Below are 25429 nucleotides of genomic sequence, written 5' to 3'. Positions count from 1 at the left end.
TTTTTCTTCTTCTTCTTAAAGTCTGCGTCTTCGGGTATAATGTTGCGGCCAGGTCGCGTGCTCCCAAACGCTTCGCTGCACACAGCACCCACGTGACATGTGTGATGTCACTGCGCGCGCAATTGTTTGCCAGCTAAGACGACCCCACCGTTCGGGGTCTGTAGCCTCGATATAGACTACTGAGTACTGGCGGTGACTGCGAGGGTTCGCGTCCCAGGAGGTCTATCTCTGTTCTTTTTAATTGATTATTTTTTGTCTAAATTTCAGTTTTTCTTATTCAAATATACGCGTTGTTTTTGTTAATAATGGTGATTTGGTATGTTTTAGGTCGCTTTAGGTTTGGGGCACGGCCAATGACCACGTTGAATTACCGTTCTCCATCGCGTCAACAGACATGACACGTGGGTGCTCTGTGCAGCGAAGCATTTGGAAATACTTGGCCAGGTCAACATGGCTTCGTAGGTCCGAAATCCGCGCATCCAAGTCTTGCGTCTCTGCCCCACCTGGTTCGATATGCTTCTCGTACTTCGCGGAATGAGTCCCACTTGGTGATTAGATGTCGCCTGCCCATTGATTTAGTTGGTCTGGTCTGGATGATTGTTTCGATTATGTAATGATCACTCCAAAAGTTTCTACGCGTGTCGTTCCAGATGGCCTCCTTGATCTTTTTGGGTGCCCAGACATAAAGTTACAATAAAAATAAATATTAATAATAATAATAATTAAAATAATTGAGATATATAAACCAGAAACTCCCCCCACGTATAAATGTGAGGTCCCGGGCGGTGTGCCTAGTGACGCTATTCCCACCCTTGTGGGGTATGCAGGGTCAGTTAGTAGGGTCAATCTTAATTTCTGCGCATTTTCCCATTATATTCTTCCTTGCTTCACCTCTCTGGGGTATCCCACATCCGGTTGTCGGGAATTAAAGCCACCAAGGAATCACAGGTTGACGTTTGGCTATGTCCATAGTTTTCCTGAGAAGCGTGGGGAAGGAGTGTCTTACCAGGGCTGCTGTATACATTTAAGGAGACTACCTCCTCCGTGTTTCCGCTCAGAAATAATTTCAGTTAAGACCTTGTGGATCATCGATGTCCGTTGAATGCTGAATGGCCGGGATGTTTTTTCGAACGAAAGTTGTAACTCCCTTACGCTTTTTCATGTACGCCGCAGAGGGGTGGAGCTGATGAGCTAAAGCCCGGAAGCTTCGCCTGGCCATTATTTTCGTGAAGGGCTATAACAACAGGATCGTTCGGTTTGACCAGGTTGATGTATGGTTGCAAATATCCTTGTTCGTTTTTAATGCCTGGGCAGTTCTATAGTCAAATTGGATATATTTTATTGTGAATCTGCTTTACTGAGGTTGCCAGTAGGATCAAAATTCTTGGGACCATCCGCTACAAGATTAAGGGCGGGCATGAACATTTCTGTTGTTCTTTGTGGGCCCGCGCTGGATGTAGTTCTTTGCATACGTGTGATGGTGTCTTCTATGGCGGCAAATGTGACTCCCCAGGATTTCTGCTGCTTAGAGAAGGTGTCGGCTAAGGCCGTAACCATGTTGCCAACTTTGTTGATTTGGCCTATATGGTTTCTTTCCAGATTCAATAGGTCTCCCTGTTGGGCGGTGCCCTTAGGAACATCCGCGGTATTTCGTAGGCGCACACGATGTTGGCAATGGGTGAGGAGGAGATTCGGGTATTTACGTAAGGTGCAGTTGTCTGATTACGCTTCACTATAGCACTTTCAGCTTTAAGCTGCCTGTTTTCCTTTAGAGCACATCCTAGAGCTTGTCGAATGCGAGTGATTTCCTCGCCTGCAAGGGGTGGGGTATCAGTTCTCTTCGTACGTGTTTCTTTGTTTGTTGCATGACCCTGAGAGGCCGCCTTTGTTCAAGTCACCTTAGCGTTGAAGCTGCCTTCCATCTTGTTCTTCTGAGAAGCCGAGCTAGACGCGATGCGTTATCTTCTTTCCCTTCTTCTGCACAGGGAGCGTGAGCATCTTCCAGATCCCTATGTCTTGTGTGTAGATGCCAACGGCGGGAATTCTTCTGAATGTTCTCTCTCTTGTTGTCCTCTGGCTTCTTCGGTTTTACTGCCGCGTCGTTGATGCTGGAGGCCTTGTTGCTGTCAGAGCCATTGGCGCTGCATAAAAACGTAAGGTGTCTTGTAGCGCTCTTTTTACTTTTTGTCCCCTGTAGGATATCCTTTACCACACAAGGGACACTTCACCCCACACTCATGTTCCTTCACTGGATTTGCGAGACCACATGCGCAGTAGAAGGATTTATCTGGGCACGGGCAAACGTCCATGCGATGTCCCATATCGCTGCAAGGTGCTCACACTTCGTGTTTCCTTTGTGCCCGCAAACTCTATAATCACTGAGTTTGTCTTCCATATTCTTCTGGCGTGCAACGCTGGGGGGTCGCTCGAGTAGATAGGCTTCTCTCGATATCTTCTGTCGAGTCGTAGCTTGGTACGTTATGGATTACTCCTTTCACTGAATCTCCGGGTGAAGTGGTATAAGCCAAAGCAGCGTACTGGGCTTTTGTATTCTCAACTAGGAAATGTTTGCATATTTTTTGCATATTGCATGTTTGCATATTTGCATATTACATATTTGCACATTTTGAGTAACTGGCCTGCTCCCGATTAGGATGCTTTATTCAGAATTGGAGGGTAGGATGTCTGCAGAGGCTTGGGCCGATGTGAAGCCCACAGAATGCTGAGTGCTGTCGCGCAGCTGAATGTCGCTCACCTGCGCGACATTCAGGCACTTTCGAAGGCGAATGACGACTTTGATCTCGTCGTTGGGTAGGCGAGGGTACTTGGGGCGGTGTTGTGGAGGTTGTTTCCTCGTGCGTTCACGTGACTGGTGTGATGACGAGCCTGGTTGCTGGACCGAGATCTCTGCCAGGCCCTCGGCGTCCGCCTTGAGTTGCGCCAGGGCGCGACGCGGAGAAGCTGTCCGATTCTTGCGCTGTGGGCAGAAAAAACTCTGCGAGCATTAATTTTTCTTCAAGCAATCACAAACAATATTCACCAATGGCATGAGTATGATAACGTTTTATGCGGGATTCAAGACGAACATGCACTCGCGATGCTGGCTTTAAAGACAGTGGAAGTTTAAAAAAGGCGCGTTAGTGGCAGCGTTACCGCACGGTCGTTTCCACTCGGAATAACCATTTTCCTTTTGAACAGGATAAAAAAAAAGCATTTGTTAGGCTCAATGTCTCAGAAGATTTTTAAAGCGAATCCTTCTATGCCTCCCTGAAGCGATGTAGTTGCAGCGAAACGCACTGCAGAAAAGCCAACCTTACACAATGCGTTTCCAAAAAGGGCACACCATTCCCAAACCGCATAATCAACGGGAGATCTTTACATGCATACTGGTGTTATTGTGGTAGACGAATGCAGTTTAGCGCCATTCGGCTGAGTGATGATGATGATGAGGATAATTTAAGCATTTTCTGACAGGCGCACAGATGGCACGTTGGTTACTCCACACGATTAACCAATGGGAGCCCCTAACCAACGACAATGCTGAGATAACTATATGAGCACCTTCACACGACCCTATCACAAACTAATAGATATACGATCACATTTCTTTTGCTCCATAGTTGTAGCAGATTTCGACTGGCTGATTGGATTGTGGACTTCTTAGTTATATCAGAGGAAGCTTCGCGTTTCAAACATCTTCCTTTCAAAAAACTCCCACCTCCCCCCGCGGGAACCCCTTTGTAGATGCGACGCATAGGGGGTTCACTTTGCAGCGTTGGACAGCGGAGGAACGGTGCTGGAACGATGGAGCGGAGGGGCGCAGGCACCGCGTTTTATAGCGCGCATAACGGTGAGGGGACGCGCCGGCGCCAGTGCGTCTGCCGCGGCTATGACGCAACACGATCCAACACAATCCACTTTAATCCAATCCAATCAAATCCAATCCAATCCAAGCCAAGCCAAGCCAAGCCAAGCCAAGCCAATCCAATCGAATCCAATCCAATGCCCCTCGCGAGAGAGTGTTCGCTATCGGAGAGGAGAGGGGGTGAGCGGCGGAGAGCGCAGCTGGCGCGGCGAGGAGAACGGGGGAGGGGCGGACGCCGACGACGCCGGATGCAGGGACAAGGCGGGTGAATGAGATGCGGTCGCATCTAAAAAGGCGCGTGGGATTTCTTTGTTCGAAGACTGTAAATTTGAGGCCGCATAACCATAGGTGCGTGTTAACCACAAACACTTGTATGTTGGCAGCCGCGAAACTATGCTGGCACCTTTGCAGTAGGGGGAAATACAGACTCCAGAGGAGGTACAGCGTCGACAGAGCTTGCGCCAGAGAATTGGGAGTCGTCGGCTGCCAGTGAGCCCCTTTACGTCATTGCGTGCCCAAAGAGCAAGACGCAAGAATAGCTGTGAATGTTCGCGCTTTCTTTTCGGAAAGTAACTTATATACTGTGCCCGAAGACGACTTTTGCGCTGACACTTTGCATTAACTTGATCGACTGTACTTTAATTCAACAGATTGCTCTGACAAATATTGATAAGGGAAGTTTTGTGCATACTTGGTAAATGGCGAAATGGCAATGCACAACTACACGAAGAACCCCTCCGTAACGAGTTAAGAAGCTGGCTGTCGGGTAACCGTTCGCTCCGACATTTTTGCGCTTTAAAATGCAAAAGACACTTGAAATGAAAAGAACCATCATTACTTTGATCGTCATGAGAGCGTTAGGTCGTGTAGCATCGGTCATAACGCAGTATTTTTACAAACACCTACATGCATCAGATTTGTTGTTGGGGTGCTGACAAGGATTTGTCGTTAATCCAGACGTCGCTGTTTTCTTTGTTCTGTCGAACGTTGCATCCGTACATAGGAAGACTTGTTTTTTTGGCAACTGTTTACCAGGTGTATTGCGGAATGCTCGATGTAAAGGATGGAAAGTGTCGAAACTTTTTTTGGAATGTTTTTTCGCCTCTGCTTGCCTTGTTACATGCGCCGGTAATGAAAATAGCCATTTGCTATTCCTGTACTTTCGCTTTCTTTTCTTTTATTTCCTTGTGACAGCGAGTTGGGTAAGGCATTTTGTTTTTCCGAAAATGGCATCAAATTGTCGAGGGAACGTTTTCATCTAAGAATGGACATATATATTTACACTTTTGAAAAGTTTGGTGCGGTCAGCAGCATTGCTTGAAGAACAAAAAGACAGACTTTGATTGTTATTTCATTGCGTGCCATTTTTTATTTAACTTTTGTTTTCTCTCTATTGTTGCTTTCCCGATCTCTCACATTCACTTCACTGCATTGTAATCACCCCCATCTGGCGTAGCAAGCACTACCGCTAGCAGATCTGACCTCTCGAGCCCACATTAAAGAGTTCTCTCTCTTCTGGCTGTGCACCTAACAGCATGTGTATAAACCGAATGCAAATTGGCTATAACTTGCTGTAGTGAAGTCGCCCATTCTGAAATGTTTAAAAAAGTTGGAATGTAGGTAAATATCCTCGAACTGAATCAAGAGTTACAAGAGGCTTGGGGACATCCCACATCTATTGTATTCCTCGAACGAAACGAGCATCGGACTTCAGGGCCTTGAGGAGTGGACTACCGTGATCGCTCATCTGGTACAATCGTGTTTGCGACCGTGTCTGCTTACAGGGGGCCCACAACTATTGGGGGCATTTCTGCAGAGCCTGCTATTTTGATTACCTCGCTTATCTGTTTCTTATCTCTGTCACTTCCAGGTCCCTGCACTGGCCCAGGCCACACCCAGTGAAGACGTTCTGGTTCCCGGCTACTTGTACACGGACATAAGCAGTATCCTTCCTTCGTGGCTGACATGATGTCTTATAAGGTGTGCGCAGTAGCAACAAACAGAATGCAGATTAGGTTATGAAAACGAGGCTTGCAGTAAACGAGGAGATTTCTGGATGAAGCAAAGGGTTTTCGTAGGTCACCTGCTTGGGTCGTGCAGTGTCTGAGGGCATTGTGCTGCTGAGACAAAGGACGGGGGTGCGATTCCCGTCACACTGGCCACTTTTTTGATGGAGGCGAAAAGCGAAGCCATCCGGGTCGAGATTTCGGTGCACGTTGAAGATCCGCAGGTGGTCGAAAATGCTCCACAGCCCTGCACTACGGCGCGCCGCGTGTAGCTCGAGCGTAAAACAACCAAACAAACTAAAAAAAATGTTTCTGTAGGTTGAGTAATGAGGGAACTTCCACATCAGCAATCAACGAGGGTATTTTGTAGAGGGATGTTTAAAAAAGTGCGGAATTCGTACGCATTACTTTTCATCATTGAACACTTTATTTGAAACCTGCTTTCGACACCTGGCAGCAGAGAGGAGAGAGAAAAAAAAACGGGAAATAAGCAACATGAGTTCTTCATAGGAATGCCTCGCAACGCTTTTTTATTTCACCGCAAACAGGTTTTCAACAAGTGTGTCCCATGGCGAAATATAAAAAAAGGCAGAATATTAAAAAAAACCGACATTAAGATACAGAGATTTTTGCTGACTAACAACTTGAGAAGTTAAAGCAAGTCGAATAGTCGCATGCCTCCGCAGCAGTAACAAGGTGTGGAAATGAGACTTTCCTAATATACCACAACTGTGTCATTGTTTATTCATTTTTTTACCCTCAGGGCAATCGCATTGAAGAGGGTAGAGGGTATTACGGGACATACAAAGTGATGAATACAGTGCATGTGCTCAAATACAAAAAAATAGATTGTCCTGCTTATACAATGTTAGCGATTGCTTGATGAAACAGGTGATAGTTGCGTATGGAAACAGTGCCGGCTGGTAGGCGGTTCCACTGCAGGGTTGTTTTATGAGTGAGACTCAGCAAAGTATTTTGTGTTAGAGGAATCAACACTAAGTTTGGGATTATGGCCAATACGATGTGATATGTACGGAAGCTGTGAAAGCAGTTTATCATGGAGAGTAGCTTGAAATGTAGCTTGTGAAACAAATTTAGGCGAAAAATGCGACGTCGTTATGCTAAAGATGGAGCGTCCATACTACGTTTTGTTACATTTGTCGTTACACTTGCAGTCCTGTGAGAATCAGAAAGAATTGAACCAGGTAAAGACACGTGCGTGGTTGTTATCATTGTCGAAGCTTTTATGAGGCCGTTCTATCTCAATAACACGTCCAGTGCTCGGATCAAACGTGTAGAATTTTTTTTCACATACTGCTTGTTGTAACGTAGGTTCAATTGTGGGGATTCTGGCAGATTTATTGCCAGATGCGAGTGGCGTCAGAAAAATATTCGCTAATACATTACCAATGACTTTTTATTTAAATTGGAAGTTTAAATTGGAAGCGAGCAGACAGTACCTTTTCTTAAAATTTTGTGTCGCTTGCCTGCACGATAATAGGATGGTATCAGGTTTGTGAAAATGAGTGTATGCGGCGTGGGAGATGAATGAGTTATGCGAAAATGAGCCTGTAACGAATGAAATTTCAGTGACCACCTTTGCTCTCCAAGATTTCCACGAACCATATTTTTGATTGTGAGTGTTTCAGTTCATTATTTTAAGTTCGTTTTTTGCTTGTGGATGACTAAATTTTAAAGAAAATTGAATGAGGAATAAAAAGTAATGATCAGAACGTTACCCAAACTACAATAGTTTTGGGGACAACCAAGCTTTGTCCTTGAAACAGACAGGAAACCCAGGTGTCTAAAAGTTACGAGTGCACCAAAAACAAAACGTAGGAACCAAACTGAGCTTTTTACTGGGCACTCGCCGGATCAATTCGCAACAAAAAAGGTCAACTGTGCCACGCGGGATAAGTTACTGCTGGGTGACACATTACGTTAACTGCAATGTGAGCGGCTTCAACTAGGGCTGCTCATCTTGAGTGATAAAAACTTTTGCAGTTTGCCCGTTGTTTATCTGGGAATTAGGTGCACGTACGTTAACACTGTGCAGATTACTCGGGATGTGTTCCTGTATTTTTCGTCTGTGTTTGTTTCTGCAGTTCGTGTTTGTCACAATAGCACGAGTGTGAAACAATGCGTTGCAAAGGTTGCGGGTTCATTGTTTCTCTCACATGCTTTTCTTCAGGCACTGCCCCTTTTTCTGCTGTTTCAAAAACTACCAAGTACTAGGATCTCTTTACCAACTTAAACGGTGCTATGTACTTGGATTACGCAACCCTGCCTAGTAAAACACAAAATAACCGCTGTTGCAAAGCGAAGCTTTGGTGTTCTAACTGATAGCTTCTGCAAAGCGAAAATGCCCTGCAGAAAAGCCAACTTTCTCTGACAATGATGATGAAAGGTCGCGGGTGAAAAAAAAAAAAAAGACGCATCAGTGGCTAGAACTCAAACTGGGGGCCTCTCGTCATGAAGCCGGCGTTTATCCGATTGGTCCATTTCGACATGGTCGAAACTCTGTCTAAACTGAGACGACAACAAAAGAATCCCTTAGGAGAAAGCTTCGCGTTCGACCATCGTATACTCGTTCGAAGGCGGCGTGCATGATTTGTTGTGATTGGGATTATAGCATTGGCAGATTTGTCTGTGCAGTGGTTTCACACTTAAGCGTTACATTTTCAGAGGTGCAGTTTTGGTTGATGCGTAGATAGGATAATCACGCCCCGGTGGCCTCTTTGCTGTTCATTGCTATCACAATGGATACTATGCCATCTTATAGCCAGTGTAGATAGCGCAGTATGAAGTCACTTATGATACAAATTCTTCACTTTCAGCATCTTCAGTGATTTTGTGAAAATAAATGTGCTACCTCATACCTTAAAGGGGCCATGAAGACAACATGCAAGTTTGTCTTGTTGGAAAGATTTCGTGTTCTATAGTGCCCCCAGCGCTTGTCCAGAAGGAAACGATTCAGTGCAAAATTAATCAATTTAAGTTAAACTATTGATTCTCACGCCATAACGTGTGTTTGAACGACGTTTGCAATGACATCATAAGAGCAGGTATTTCAGCTAAACTTGGAGTGGAGCGGAGACTTGCTTAGTGTTAGTCAGCCTAGATGGCGCTACCACGCCGCGGCAAGCCCTTTTCTGCCTTTGGTTTATTTGGGACCGTATTTAAACCTGGCTTGTTTTTGTTCAGGGATAAAATAATCATTTCGTTAAACAGTGCTCGTTCGAAAAACAGGGTCACGACAGACACCGTTGCTTGCGTCAATCGGCCAGTGTCGTGTGAGACAACCCCAAAGCCCCGCAGTGCTGTACATCTAAACGAAGCATAGCGCGCGCATTACCAACAACAGTACTCATCGGTACTTCTATGTTTACGTGTGCTTTCGTAACTTCCACTGTTTTCCCCACCATTCTTACTGAAAAAAAAATAATGCATCCTAAAGTTAAGTGAAAACAGCTCGTTCGGTAGCTTATAAGTTCTGCATTATTTGAGCTTGCTTTTACCGGCCCCCGCCAATCGCAGAGCTGGATGGTGTGACATCATAGGTTCTGTTGCGGGAAATGCGCCGCTGGGTCGCATGGCCATTACCTTTTTTTCCTAATTATACAGGCTATTTCAGCGAAGTTTACGTTAAAAGTGGTGTCTGCATGATTCTAACGAGGCAATCTTTTTAAAAGAACAAAACTTGCATTTTGTCTTCATGGCGCTTTTGCGACCCCTGATAATAATCATCGTGCATATAAATCCCTAGTAATAGAATCAAACAGGTAGTTAGAGTATGGATTGCCCTACTTACCGAGTCAAATCAACTCCTAGTGGGATTTCAAGCGAAGTGCGAGATTGGCCGTGTATTTATTCACTTCGCTGCAAATGTCGTCGAAAGACGATAGTCTTCGGCCCCCTTTCACTCTTGAATACCTCTCATCTCTCTCCCGGTCCACCTCCAACGCTCGTGCCCTCCCGTATCGATCCTGAGACGATAAACACGGCGGACGTACGCTCAATTAAATTGAGTTTTAGCGCATTTCACTTCTCCCGCCCCATCTAATTGGAGCTTTTGTTTCTGTACGAGTAGAGATGCCGTCACAAAATACTGGGTCGAGCACGGGGCTTTTTGCATTTTAACATTTATTTCAACACGTATTTTTTGTTTGCTATCGCAAAAATCTGGAACATACATAATTTAATTAAAAGAAGACTGCAAGGGCCACTTCTGTATTCATGTATCGCCTCAAATATGTCTAGTGTTTTCTTCTTGCTCAATAATGCTGACAAGCATGAAGCATGGTACTAGATTAAGTAGTTCGGAAAGGTCTTGCCTATGTAAACTTCTAGTCCAAGAAGTTTCTGAACACGTTTTGGCCGGGGGACTGAATCAAGCGACAGACATAGCGACAGAACGAAATTTTGTGGACTAAGTATGCCAAGAAAGCATATTTGTTTTCAAAAATGTGCACCGAAACAGACGTTTTGACGTTTTTCTTAGCTAGCGATAGAAACAAAACTGTTCCACAGCCATGACCTTGAAGAAGGATGGGGAGTATGCAGAAAATGTCGTGGACAACATTCTCGGAGCTTTTGTAGAAGGCTCACCGACTGCCACGATCAAGGTTGGTCTCTCTGTGCACTGTTTTTTGTCGCCAAGTTGTCGTATCTAGTGTCACGAGACGAGATATAGAGCACATTCACTGAGGCACGCAAGTGAGAAACGGCGGCCATTTTGGTGTTTATTGGCGTTGCCAGATTTCCGCTTCTGCGGCATCACGGCTAACTTTGACGACGTCGTCTGCAAACAACACAGCCGAAGACGCAGCAACGCGGCATCTTCGGACACACTTCTGCAGCTGAAATGCTGAGAAGCTCGTTATCTTCGTTTCGTGTTCGGAACGACGCCAGTTGCGCGTAGCTGCGGAGCAGGGAGGAGAGGCTGAGACTACCACAGTTAACCGAAAGAAAATGCATAAACAACAAAATGGCGGTGCCCATGAACCGTCGCAGTGCAAACAAATGTCACGTGATGCGAACTGGCCAATGATCACCGTGGCGGCACGGAAAAATAGAAGAAAAGATTGCCGATACTCTGTAACCTTTGCTAGTTTCACTTGTCGCATCCATTGGCAAAAGCCAGTGTTTGCAGCGGCATTATTTGTTAGGGGCCATTAAGACAAAATACAAGTTTGGTTAATGAAAAAGGCGGTTTTGTTGTGAAAAACATGCTAATAATTCTATCGGAAGCGTTGAGCAAATAATGCAGATACTAGGGAAGACATATGAACCATTGCCGACTCCTGAGCCATTTTTACGACGTCACAGAACCTTGAATGGGCGAGTGGCGGCCGCTGACCAAAGCCACCTGTAACAAACACGGCCGGAGATTATAATGGGGCCTTTAGTTCCGCTCGCTTGCACCACCTAAATGCTAAAGCGAGAGAGAGAGAGAGAGAGAGAGAGAGAGAGAGAGAGAGAGAGAGAGAGAGAGAGAGAGAGAGAGAGAGAGAGAGAGAGAGAGAGAGAGAGAGAGAGAGAGAGAGAGAGAGAGAGAAGCTCTTTATTAGAGGAAATCAGAGATTTCTGCCGGCCAGTTGTCGCCGACATGCTACTCTGCGGGTAGTAAGGAGGGAATAAAGTTACAATAGGAATTAAGATGGAAGAAAAAAGCAGAAGGAAATAAAATTAGTGAAAATAAAAAAACAACGAGGTAGCTATTCTGTTGAGGACCGTGAGTGCGACACGTGAAAAGTCTGCAGATGGTTGCATAGTGCGCGGATGTTCTAGTCCTATATCATCTCAGCCACACCGATGTCATGGAGGGAATCAAATAATGCGGCTAGCACTTTCCGCTGAGACAAGGGAGATGACCAAGGTACGAGAAGTGCTTTTAAGGTTAGAAAGTTAACAACATGTTCAGTGCTGCTTGTTCAGTGTATAAAAAAGTAACGGAAAGCCTTTATGGGTGTTAGATGGATATTCCAATCGGTGTGCCGAAAGAAGCCATGAAGACAAAATTTATCTTCGTTCAGTTTGAAAAACTCGCCTCTGGGAATTCACTTTGCTGCATTGTGGCCACGAAACACATTTTTGCCAAAGATTGCAACAATATTGAAGAACTTCCAAATTTCACGCTAGAGTTATGTGATACCGACAAAAGTGACGTTGTATTGGCCAGCATGGAAACACACTTATCAGTCTGTTAACCGCACGTTAGAAGGCGAGTGATAAGATCAAACAAAACTAGAGGCCTTCCTACAATCTCCCAGTTATATTTCTTGGTGATGGCTTACGTCGGTGGGTGCGAATCGCGCAACCAAGAACCTGTGACGTCATAAACAGATTATCGGAAAGTAGCCGGGCAGTTGCGGCTATTTCATCTGTTTTCTTTAATATCTAGATTATCATTTCGAAGCTTTCGATAAGATCGGTATCATTGTTATCGGCAGAAAGCAGTCTTTGTAAAAACAGAATTTGTATTTTGTCTTTTTGGTTGGGTTACTAAACAAAAACAGGCAAACAAGGGACATTGTTGTGTATACCATGCAATTGCAATAGGTGCTTTACAAATACCGCAAGCCTTTACTCAAAATCAGTGCTTGCTTGTACAGCGTCCGTAGTCAATATTGTTAGCTGATATTTTTATTCATGTATAAGTTCTAGCCACGCGTTAAAAACAAGCAAAAGTATTGGGTGCGGAACCATGGCGCTCATACGAATTGCTCTAGCACTACTGTAGCTCTGCTTTGCCTCTCTGCTTTCGTGTTTTTTTGGTGTTGTACATTCCAGCTGTGCTTCTATTTTACAGTGTCCCTCGGTTATATTACTCTTTACAATGTCCTCATTGTACAAATTACCCGCTACCTGCTCTTTCCATGGATATCTTGTATATTATTAACAATGCTATCAGTAGGTCTGGCTTAGGATCACACGGTTTGGTTTTTGTTAGAACTTCCGATTGTTTTGCGGATACTGGTAGGCCGTGCCGTTCACTTTGTTGATGTTGATTCTATGTGTGCGTGTATGATATGTACTTTCGCGCATTTTCTTCTTTGTTCTGCCTGCTCTTGCACAAGACCCCATTACAAAAAGCTGGCAGTACCCTTGAAAAAAGAATAAATAAAAAAAAGGCCAGATTGAATGTGCCTACTGGGATATTGCATGGTTGACAGGTGCTCGGGTATAGCGTAGGAGCAATGGGGTGAGGTCGTGTACAGTTGTAGTAGGTATCTGTTCGCAGGCGTCGCCAGGTGCATGCTTGGGCGTGCGTGAGGAAGAGGTGTGGGGGAGGAGATTTGTAGCGGAGATGCTTGTAGTGGGCAAGAATATCTTCAGTGGCGGTCAGGTGGTTGGTGGTGATGTCTTCCGTGGCTGACGATTCGGAAGCTGAGATTACCCGGTTGTGCATTTTGACGGGCTGCAGCACGGGCTGCTTCATTCCCCTGCAGGCCGGTGTGAGCAGGGGTTCATAATATTGTGATGGATAGTTGAGAGGTAAGTTTTTGATAAGGTCAATTGCTGCGAGAGGAGCTTGCCCACGAAGGTAGTGCAGGCATGCCTGGAAAGAGTCAGTAACAATTACGACAGGGTGTTGACTGCGGTACGTGGTACCGGCGTGAGCTATGGCGCTGGATTCAGCGGTAATGCGAGATTCCGCGATACGTGGCAGCAGTCACCGTGGTAACCCTGCAGTCTAGAGCCCCAATTGTGGTACGCCGGTCATGTTGAGTGCGCGCAATGCCTGTATATCGGACGTGTGGATCCGTGCCAAGTCTTTGTAGCGTTCGGATACGAGCTAGTCTTCTTCCCATGTTATGGGTTGGGTGCATGTGTCTCGGAATGGGAGGGGTGTAAATTGGTTGACGCACGGAAATGGAGATTGGGTGGGGCGTGTCGTGGTCTTTTGTGGTGTCATGTCCCAGAACACTTAGCACGTGTCTTCCTGTTGTAGTAAGTAGAAGGAGATCGATTTGAGTCTTGTTGCGTTGTGCTTCAAGAAGCTCCACAACGGTTCGAGGAGTTTTTGTATGAATGCAAAGGTGGGCAGATGAAGAGCCGTTTTGTAGGCTTTCCGTACTAATATGCCAAGTTTTCTCAATCTGGCGGTTTTTAGTGCATGTAGTGGGGTAATGCGACTAAGTAGCAGAGCTTCTATGAACTTGAAGGATTCATTGTCCGTTAGCCTTGCGTGTTGCTGGCTCACACGTTGTATCAGATGAGAAAGCTGGGAACATGTTTTGTTTAGTTGAGGAATAAGGGAAGCACCCGAGCCACCACGATGTAAAGGATTGCTAAGAATACATAAAGTGGGCACTTTTGGGGATAGGAGTTTTTTCAATCTTCAGATTAAGATTTAATGGGGGTTAAGGGGGTCTACCTCGTGTGCGCGAGCGAAGCATCAGTACGGAAGACTTCTCGGCTTGACAGCGTAGCCCTCGTGGTATGAGATACGTATTGATGGCGTTTATGACTTGCTGTAGGGTGTGTTGTTGGGCTTCGAGTGACCCTTGAGTTGTCGACAACGCGGTATTGTAGGCATAGAAAGCATGGTGAAGGTCTCGGATGTGGTCGGGTTTTACGGGTAGTGAAAGTAAACCAACATAAAGAAGAAAGGAGAAATAACGGAGCCTAGGGATGTTCCGCGCGCAGGTATGCCAAAAAGAAGGGTAAGGTGTGGGCCTAGTCGAAGTGTGGCCGTTTGGTTAAGGAGGAAAGCCTTGACCTAGTTGAAGTTTCGATGGCTGCAGTGTGTAGTGGCAAGGTTATCCAGAATTGAAGGATGGTAAACGTTATCGAGTGCTCACTGCGCGTCGAGAGTCATGGTTATTTTGGGATGACTGAGGCTAAGGGTTTCGATTACTTGTACTTTGAGGTGTAACATCACGTATTAAGTGGATAATCCGGTACGAAACCCAAACATGGTGTTGTGATATTGTCCGATTGTTTCGAGGTGCGTGGTGAGGCGTCTTTGTACCAAAGGATCAAAACCTTTGACAATACACAAGGTAAGAAAGATAGGTCAGAGATTGTTGAGCCTTAGGGGCTTGTGGGGTTTTGGTATGAAGGTGATATCCGCTTTTTTACACTGTGAGGCAGAGTTTCGGCTTCGAAATGTTGATTGAACAAGTCAAGCAGGGCTTTTATGGTTTCATCGTCGAGATTGCGGAGTAGTCGGTTAGTTTTTCCAGCATCTCCTTGGGCGCTGTTGCGCTCTGACATTTGCAGCACCTGATGGAGCTCTTTGATGGCGAACTGGGAGACTAACTCTGTATTGTCGTTTACATTATAGAGCTTAAGATCATTTGAAGGTGGGTGTTGGGATTTGTGGTCAAAGATGTCCCGTCAAACTGAGTGTAGGAGTTTGGTCTAAGTCTGAGGTTTGTATCAGTTGGTAAATTTGGTTGGAAGTGATGGTGCGCATTTGTTCTTTGTTGACAAGAGAGCGCAGTATATGTTATGTTTTCTTTGTGCTTAGCGTACCTTGAAGCTCTTTGTAGAAGGATGCACAGCTGTGTTTCTGTGAGGTTGTGGGAGCAGTCTTGGGCTTGTTGGTTTAGGACAGCAATACATCGATGTAGGCGTTTACTGTGCTTTTGTTTACGCCACCACCTAGTAAGACTGTGTGGATTTTCAAATGTGGAGGAGATGCGGGTCTGCTACCGGGTGTTTCGTCGTCAAAGATATCGCCGTCTTGTGGTTCCGCAGTCGTTGCTCAAGTGCATATATTCATGCGGCGAGATTGTCTTGCGGGGAAGGGAGATGTGCGTTATCTCCGCGGAATTTTCGCCAGTTGGTGATTCAAGCTTGCCTGATTAGTCGATAATGAAGAGCGATATTTAATTTGTTGTTGTCGGCAGAATTTCAGCAAACATGTTGGGGGTATCAGAGTCAAGGATGTGAGTTAACAACGGGGGATGCGCTTGGGAAAAAATCACCGCCCGGTAGCAGGGGCACATTGTTAAGGTTCGGTAGCCAATCAGTTTGGGTCGCGGACCGTTTGTTTCTTGAAGGGCGACGACGTCGGCAGGATCAGATGCGAGGAAAAGGTTTAGCTAATGTTTCTTGCTTGTGAAAGATCGGCCCTTCTAGTTAAGGATGTGCAGCTGAAAGGGGGTTGTGTCTTAATGGGCGTACAGGTGTTGTCATAGTGTCCTTGGAAGTGTGTGTTTGTTGGGTAGTGTGTGCGAGAGAAAATATGAGTTTGAGTTATTGATAATCGGTGTGGCAGGAGATGATTCGGGCTGTTGGTGCGGATCAGGCTGCGCATCCATGAATTTGTGTTATTCATTGGGTGCAGATAATGTCGCGTGTATAGAGGCTACGGTTTGCTGTATGATGTTGGCAAGTGTGGTCACCGCGGGCTGAGGTCAATCTCGGTAACGAGGGGTGTTTTCAGGGCAAAAACTGATCGGTGAGGTGGTATTGGCACTGTAGGAGTCACATGTGCTTCGTGTAACATATTTGGGTGTTTGTGGGGGAGGGTTTATCTAAGGGGAGGAGGTATCATGCAGGAAAAAGTAGAGGAGTTGAGGACGTGGTAAGAACAGCTGACGTGCTCACCTGGTGACGGGGCGGCGGCGGGTTGGTCTTGGGTAGAGCCGGGAAAGTATTTTTGCCCAGTGGTGGAGTCGAGCCGGGCGAGTTTTGCTGGAAAGTTCATGTAGCCACAAAATTGGCGGGGGTGCTTTGAAGGCGCGATGGGGGTATTTTTCGATGCTCCTTCATTTGTCTGGAAGCATTGCGTTGCGTTTGCTTGCTAATTACTTGTATCCAAGAGTTTGCCGTTAGAGAAGAATGGTCGCTGTTTGGGGCCAACGCTGCACGTTTCTCGTCTCCGCAATTCATGGTGGAGATGTCAGGATCACTTATCTGCTTCATTTCCTGGAGATGACCGGCCTTACGCAGCGGCTGTAGCCCGGAGTGCAGTGATTGACTGGTGTTCCCGGACTGACAGCGTTCTAGGACTGACAGCTCTCTTTATACCTTTCTCTCTCTCTCTCTCCTTCTACTTTATCCTATCACTCCCCCTCTACTTCCCTTCCCCTGCAGTGGGTTGTATGCAGGTGAGCTCCCTGCCGAGCTCAAAATATCCCCAGTGAATTTCCTTTCATTTTCCCGTCGGTAACCACAACCACCAGATGTCAGGATCTGTGCACGTGGGATGTAGCAGTTACACACAGCGGCGGCACGAGGCGAGGCCGATGCTCTTCCTCGCTGTGGCGTTACGGGTAACCTCTGTTGGCGGTGGTGAATTTTTGATTGGACAGGGTGACTAGCCTGTTGGGTCGATCTCGATTTAAAGGGTATCAGAAGAATCCTTGCAACATGCTGGTTAGATCAATTGCGGAATCAGATCGAGAGGAAGTGCTCGTTCGCAAGTGGCGAAGCGAGAAGTGGGAGCCAAAACGAAGCTCGTGTGGCTGTTTCGACCCCCTTGCGGCGGCTCTTGTTAGTTATCGAAGGCTTCTCCTTTCTGCACGCAAGGCGGATGCTCTACCTCTACGCCACCGCTGTGTCTCGAACAATGGTCCTTCGTGTGCAGAAGGACCGTGGTTCGAAACGTTGCTGCGCCATTCCCACCGGATTAAAAAACAATTCGCGTGTTAATGGAATTCCTGAAGGAGGCGTGGGGTGCGGACAGATCCCGGCGATCATTGCCGGTAACGCATTCTCTCATGAGAGCAGGATTGGTCACCGTGGTGTTGCAATGGCCCCAACCTTCCATGAATACGCCAATTAATCCTCGGCCCTCAGTCTCCAGTGACTGCGAAACAACTGAACACGGTGGTGGCCAGACCTGTGACGCAGCAGAGGGGGCTAAGAGTCTCTGAATCCGGAACAGCGCAAAATCGGACACACATGGGAAGAAGGAAACGACAACACAGCACTGTTAGCACGGAGACGACGACGACCACAGCGGAGATGACAACGACAGCAGCGCCGTGTTGTCGCTTCCTACTTCTCGCGGGTGTCCAATTTTGCACTGTTTCCCACTTTCAAACCATGCGCCAACTTGCCCAAGCGTCAATCTCAGCAAGCTTCTTTTTCTTCGCGTTTTGACGCGACTTATTCGGACATGCAGAATGGTCGAACTTCGTGCTGCAGCTTCCCCGCAGTCGAAGCTGTCCTCTGCGAGCACTCGTTCTACGCGCGCGCCGACACATGGGCCTGTCACAGCGCTCGCATCAGGATCATCCTTGTTCCATTCTGCCAGTGTACGGGGTCAGCCCTGCAGTTAGAGCACTTGGCTGCTGCTCTAGCAAATCGGATTCAAATTCCAGACAGACATAACTATTTCTTTTCTATTTGAGGACGGTCATTGTGGCACCATTCGTGTTGTCGCCGGGTGCGACGATGACTACCTTCACTTCTCACTTCTCACCTTCACTTCTCACTTCTCACGTTTGACACGTAACGCTTTAACTCTAATCGAATGGGGTGTTTCTCTCTGACCAACAAAAAGCATGGCCAAAGTAAGGTGAGGTGTTACCGTGAACGAACGTTGCGCGTGGACAACACGATTGCATATCAAGAAATTTAGTCGTCCTGGCGTTTTCGGGCTTACTAAAACGCTGAGCGTGTACCGAAATACAGAAATACCCGGTACAGCAAGCATGTGATGCGTCTTGCTGTTGACAAAGTAAAAATGTGGATGAAATCTGGTTCAGTAGCGGGTAGAGATACAGAGTCAAGGAAAAAAGACTTCTCGGTCATGCCATATGTGCACGCGTTGTCTCATGGATTAAAAAAAACGTAGGAGGCCGTTATGGTGTAAACGTCCTTTTCTCTGCGCCCGACAAATCAGGTAAGATATGTAGCGCGGTATATAGGAGGTTGGCAGGTATGGCTACACGTAGAAGCTGTGGAGTAAAACGTGTGTCAAGTTTTGTGCCTTGTAGTATTGGTGTGGTGTATATGATTCCGTTTGTCTGCGGTCATGTTTATATCGGCCAAACGGGCCGATGCCTTAACATTTGACTAATGGAGCATAGAAGTTCTTTGAAGGGCGATGACTATTCCCACGTCGCACAACACGGAAAAAAATGTAAAAAATGTAAACATTTTACCCTGTTTTTAAGGACACAAAAGTAGTAGCCAAACATAAAAACCAACAGGTCCGAGAGATAATAGAGGCCTTCCATATTAGAAGGAACGAGGGCAAGTGCGTTAGTGTTCCTACTCTGTCATTACTTGACAAGAAATTTCAGTTTCTTATCCGCTAACAGATTGTGTAACTTCTTGGATGCTGAATTTTGTCGCGTGCCACAGTGTTTTAAAGATGTTACTCTTGACGCTGACACGCTTGGTCCGTGTTATCTGCTCACGCGATAGTATGGTTTTTGTGTATAAACGCGTGCTTTTTTTCTAATAAACTTTCAGTTGCGAGTTCAGCGCTGTGCGTCGTCCACTCTTCCTTTTTGTCCCTGTGTTCCTTGCGCTGTTTTTCACTATGAATCTTAATCTGCACCAACTAGCCCGACTTGCCATCTTACTACAGTAATCTACGTACTCACACAATTTCCCCCGCTAAACGCAGTGCATAGACATCCACGGGATTACAAGCTGGCTACGTTAGACGCGTTTGTAGTCCCAGTCGGGAAGCAACCGTTTTTTTCCCGAGTTCCATCATTGCTGTTGGTAGGCTCATAGTACCATACACTTTGGGTGTGCTGAAACAAGTCAGCGCTACAGGTGACAGCCGCGGTAAAGCAGATAACACGCCACATGTGTTTTTTTCATTTGCAACCAGAGAACCAGAAATAAATATCAGCGACTTTAGTTTGCGTACTTTAACAGGTGTGGGTTCGCATCCGTCGATAAAATATAGGAGGTAGTAGTAGAAGAGGTAGTAAGAAAGATTTTAAGTGTTAAAAATAGCACTAGCACCGACCCACATGTTTCGGAAAAGGTAGGCATCCGACATACTTGTATACAGAAGCGCAAAAAGCACAGCACGCAGTACTTAAAAAAACTTTATTTCAAACTACAGTGAACTTCCAATAAGTCCAACTTGTTTAATTCATATTTTTGGTAATTCGGGAGTGATGTGCTGGTCCAGCCAATTATACATGCAAGAAATTGCTGGCTAATTCCAAGCTAAAATCTATTATATTGGTTAATTACAATTTATTTCGAATAAAAAGCCCCGGGCTGCCGTAAATTCTCGAAAAAAAGTTAAAAATTCAAGTGCGAGAACAGCACCAGGGCTTTGTACCGATGTCGGCGTCATCGCAACTGAGGCAACACATTACATGTCGATAAAGCGGTAGGCCAGTTGACCCACTTTAAGGGCTTCACCCTCTTTCTGGCGCACATCGCTGAGTGGGCAGTTCGAGTGGTAAACGCTTCAGGCTTTGATTTTAGCGACAGGTCTCAATTATCACGGCAATCCGTGTCGTATACGCTCGACTTGGCGACAAAAGTCGATATTCTGAGCGAAATCAAGGGGCACTAGTTGCATTCTAATAACCATGCTTTTGTTGGGCGTCTTCTTAAACTTGAAGCTCGGTTAATTGGAATTTTCGCGGTTCGGTGGACTTCGCAATAACGGGAGTCGACTGTAACTCGTACCGCGCGCAAAATGAAGTTTGGACCCCCGTAGGGCAGCAGTCCGATTCCTGCGCTGTGCGCAGAAATAGCTCTACGAGCCTCAATTTCTCTTGAAATTGTCACGAACAATAGCCACGAAAGGCATGCGTATAGTGACTTTTAATGTGGGCTGTCACTAAGCATACGCGCTCGCGATTGTAGTTTTAAAGACTTTTGGAAGTTTAAATGAGGTACGCTAGCGGGACTGTTACCGCAACGCCGTTTCTACTCACAATAACCGCTTTCCTCGTGAACTGAATCGACAGAATAAACAGTACTTTCTAGTTTCAATATTGCGGAAGCTTTTTAAAGCGAAGCTTTTATGGCTCCCCCTGATGGCGATGTAGTTACGCCAAAGTGCACTGCAGAAAGGCCAGGATTACTGCAGACAAGCCAACTGTACGCAATGTATTTCCACAAAGGGCACATCAATCAGAAACCGCATAATCAATGGGATGCATTTACATGCAGAATAAACTCTGTTGTGGTAGGCGGATGCAGTTTAGCGCCATACGGGTGAACGATGATGATGATGGTGAGGGTGACTGAAGCATTCTCTGACAGCCGTGTTGATGGCGCGTTGATTACGCCACACATTTAACCAATGGGAACCCCAAGCCAATGACACCGCTGAACTAACCATATATCAGAACATTCACATGACCCTATCACAAACTAATAGATGTAGAACCACATTCGGATTCGGATACATCAGAGTTATTGTATACTATATATTTGAACAGGCTGATTAGATTGTTGACTTTGCAGTTATATCGGAGGAAGCTTCGCGTTTCAAACATCTTCCTTGCAAAAATATTTTGTTCGAAGAATGTAAATCCTATGCCGAATAATTGGAGGTGCGTGTTGACCACAAACACATGTATGTTCGCAGCCGAGAAACCATGCTGGGACCTCTGGACGAGGAGGAACTGCAGTTTCCAGAGAGGGGACAGCGTCGACGGAGCTTGTCCCCTGCAATCGGGAGTCGTCCACCGGAAGTAAGCCCTTTACGTCATTGCGTACACAAAGAACAAGCCATAGGAATAGCAATACGTGTTCGCGCTTTTTTCGCAAGGTAACTTATGTACTGCGTCCGAAGCCGACTCTGGTGCTGACACTTCGCGTTAACTTGATGAAAATATTTGAATTCAACAGATCGGTTTTTGAAATACAGACAAGGAAAGTTCTGTAAAAACTTGATAAATGACGACCCGCAATGTACAGCTATACTACGACGGCCTACTAAATGGGATAATTGTAAATGGGATAAGCTGGCTTTTGGGTTGCCGTTCGCATTTAAAATTTTATGCCTCAACCTAGAGGCAGCAGGTGAAATCTCCATCAGCATGGGGCCAGTGCTTAGCCTTCGTTTTGAAGCGTTTGTTTACTGTTGAAAAAGCAAAAGTCAATTGGGAGAAGGAAATGGTGCGGCTGAGATGATCTCCCTGACAATTATGCACTCTGCGTGTTAATGTAAAGGACGGAGCAGTTATCTGAAGAGGAAGGTGGTTGGAACGCGAAGTTTTCTTACCATGCAACCTGAGCGGAAGTTGTGGCGTGGGTAACACTCGGAGAATCCTCCACACAAGGCAGCCGTGGCAACGGCACCGAAATGGGAGGCAGGCAAGAGGAAAGGACAATGGGCGGTAATCCTCAGGGTTGGCTTAATATGAAATCCACGCTCGCGCTCCCGCGTCTTCTGCGACGTCGACGGTACCCGCGTTGATAGACAGCCGGGTCGTTGACTCCGGCGCTACCGGTGAGCGATGTTGGCCGGCGCTATAGCTGAGAAGGGCGAATTCCTCCGACTCCAGTTTCTCTGGTGGTAGCCCCGTCGAGTCCGACGTCGAGTCCCTTCCGCGCGCATCCTGCGCGCCTCTTGTCACCTCCCGAATGACGTCATTTCAGCCGCCCGGCCATCCCATTGGACGGCCGGGTTTCCGCGTGACCCATGACGTGACCTGGCTGCGGAGCGAGGGGGACGACGCCTTCTCTCCGGCCGCTCATGGGCTTCCGCGATTCCCCCTCTGCATAAAGTCAAAGTCAAGAGTCCAAACTGCTTCGGCCGTGTGGGAATGGCGCAGTGGGATAGACTTCGGCTTCGTGGCGCAGCAAGCGACCCAGGTTCGATTCGGACCACAGGAAACGTTTTTTTTGAGGCACTTGATTTGTTTTCGCTTATTATGATCATGGTTTTGTAACACCTATTGTGTAAAGTTGGCCTTCCTGCAGAGCGGTTTACTCGGACAAACGACGCCACCAGTGAGGCATTGGATGCTTCGCCTTTAAAAGCTGTTTGTATTTCAGGTAAAGGTCAGGTTTTTTTCAGCCGTTAGCGACCTTTGAAAGCTTAGAGGGTAGACGGGTCAGCTTGACCTTGCCTTGATACGCGATACAGGTGGCAGTAATATCCTGTATTAAAGTAAAACGTTTTTGACATGTCAACCAGGGTTACAGGAGAGGTAACAGTGGTCATGAATATAAACTACAACATTGTTCAATTTGAAAGAAATACTCGTTGGTCACTTGCTCGGCTTCATTACAGCCACGAAAGACGCGTTTTTAGAAAAATGAAGCGCAACAAATATGGAAAAGGAATGAACTTGCGCAATACAGTGACGTAAAAGGCACAGGAGTAAAGCAATAAAAGCCAGCAATAAAACAGTTTTTCGGGTGTTAAAGCATACAAGTGATGCACTCAAACAGACCTAAAGGCACCATTACAATATCCCACTTATGCTTCTTGATGGTGGCTTTGGTCGGCGGTTCCTAATCACGCAAACAAGATTCTATGACGTGATTCTATGATTTCGCCGGGAAGTCGCAGGGGGAGTCACGGCTGCTTCATTTGTTTTCTTTAATATCTAGATAGTATTTGAAGTTTCTGATAAAAGTGATGTATTGTTGAAAAATCAAAGGAGTCTACTTAAATAAGCAGACTTGTATTTTGTCTTTGTGGCTCCCTTAACGGGAGCCACACACACACACACACACACACACACACACACACACACACACACACACACACACACACACACACACACACACACACACACACACACACGCACGCACACACACGCACGCACGCACGCACACACACACGCACGCACACACACACACGCACGCACGCACGCACGCACGCACGCACACACACACACACGCACGCACGCACGCACGCACACACACACACACACACACACACACACACACACACAGACACACACACACACACACACACACAAGCACACGCACACGCAGACACAGACACGCACGCGCACGCATGCACGCACACACGCAGGCACATTTGTGACTTCGATGAAGATATTTTTGAAACAGAAGATGACATAACCACGACTGACCTACAATTTCACACACAGAATATATACATGCACGCACGCACACACGCACGTCCGCACACGCACATGCACACATACATGCAAGCACGCACACCCACCTCCACGCACACGCATACACATTTGTGTAGTTGTGTTTTGGGAGTAGTGCTTTGATGCTTCGGTTTTGAAAATGGTTTAAAACATCTATTATAAAACTCTATTATAAAAATAATGCTCCATGTACGGTTTTGCCCTAGCTTAGAAATACAAATATTAGACATCAAATGCTAAATAACATGCCTATTAACTTTGCAAAGGATATGAGATTTTATGGTTGCAATTTTTTATAATTTTGCGTCTTTTGAAATGTTCTTAAAGCCCTGGAAATTTATTTTAGATGTGCAGCAAAAACATTTTAGTGACGCTTTCAAGATAATGAACGCTGAAGCACGACTACTAGTGAGACGAACGGACAACCGGTGGACAATTAGGGTAAGAGAGTGGGTACCAAGAGATGGGTATGCAATAAGGCGAAGGCTATTGACCCGATGGAGGGTTGAAATTAAGAAATTGGGGGTAAACTTTGGACTCGAGCCGCGCAGGACAGGAGAGTTGGAGGTCAATGGGAGAGGCGTTCGTTCAGCAGGGTTCCTGCGTAGGCTAATGATGATGATGGCGACCACTAGGACAATTTGAAAGGTATGTTCTAGTAGCGCATGTACCAATTATAATTTCGGGTTTATGTGATTTTCAACTTTATTAAAGTAGACTTTGACCCCACTGTCTCTGATTTCACCTCAGCGAAATGAATTTCGTAGTTGTGGTTCAGTATAGAGTTATAAAGTGTTACCGTTCATCTTTAGCACGCGTGAAAGAGTTTGCCATTTTTGTTGTGTTTTTAGAGAAGGCTGGGTATTTATGTATACCACGACTGTTTTTTTTTTGCTACAGATTTGTGAGAATATAGAATATTGTTCGCTATTAGTGTTCACACTTTGGCCTATGATTTAGTAGTTTCAGAGTAGGTGTGTCGCTTATAACAAATAATACGGCGGCGGAAATTGACAGCTACTTGCTTTTTTAAGACGTGAAGGCAAGATTTGAAGATAAGAGGGGAACCGGCGCTTGAAGAGTTCCAGATCTGGTTAAATTGTCGGGCCCCAGGAACATCAATTTTTTGTCAACAAGATACACACGTTGACAACTGGCTGGTTTTACTAAATAAAACACACGTCATACGTACTCTTTGCGTATTAATTTGAGGGACCACAAAGACCTAGCCGATATGACCAATGCGTTGCAATTTTTAAGCTTGAAATACGAACGATCCTACCATGAACGAAGCAATGATTGGGCGGAGCAATCATTTGCTGACTTCGGATTCAACGCTAGCATTTCTGTGAAGGTTGAAAAACTGAGCAACAGCTTTAAGTACGTAGGCCAGCTGTCTTAATTATAGACTGTCGAGCTGGTACGAGCGCTTGCTGAGTGCTCAATTTTCTGCAGATGTTAACTGTCTTATATGTCGTACGCTCGCATGCGTATCTAAATACAAATATACACGCAGAAGTACCGTCTTACAAAAGAAATAGAAACAAAGAATAGAGAAATAAACGTTGTACATTTGTATG

The 25429-nt window shown here is 46.0% G+C and overlaps 1 protein-coding gene across 2 annotated transcripts in view; it reads left to right on the top strand.

Moving 5' to 3' along the window:
• Positions 1-5329: 5329 nt before the first annotated feature.
• The window catches only part of LOC144138707 (protein-cysteine N-palmitoyltransferase Rasp-like), a 77358-nt gene continuing 57258 nt past the window's right edge, over positions 5330-25429 (top strand). The window contains exons 1-4 of one of the 2 annotated variants that reach the window (XM_077671111.1): positions 5330-5615; positions 5736-5808; positions 10383-10496; positions 21356-21461. In XM_077671111.1, the coding sequence (XP_077527237.1) occupies positions 10404-10496; positions 21356-21461 (199 nt within the window). In that variant the 5' untranslated portion in view covers positions 5330-5615; positions 5736-5808; positions 10383-10403. The remainder of the gene's footprint in view (positions 5616-5735; positions 5809-10382; positions 10497-21355; positions 21462-25429) is intronic. The other variant, XM_077671112.1, reaches the window with a different exon arrangement.

This window comes from Haemaphysalis longicornis, unplaced genomic scaffold, assembly GCF_048455015.1.
Source record: "Haemaphysalis longicornis isolate Haplotype H1 unplaced genomic scaffold, Haemaphysalis longicornis Haplotype H1 scaffold_5, whole genome shotgun sequence".
NCBI lineage: Eukaryota > Metazoa > Arthropoda > Arachnida > Ixodida > Ixodidae > Haemaphysalis > Haemaphysalis longicornis.
This window is presented reverse-complemented; position numbering and strand designations above follow the sequence as displayed.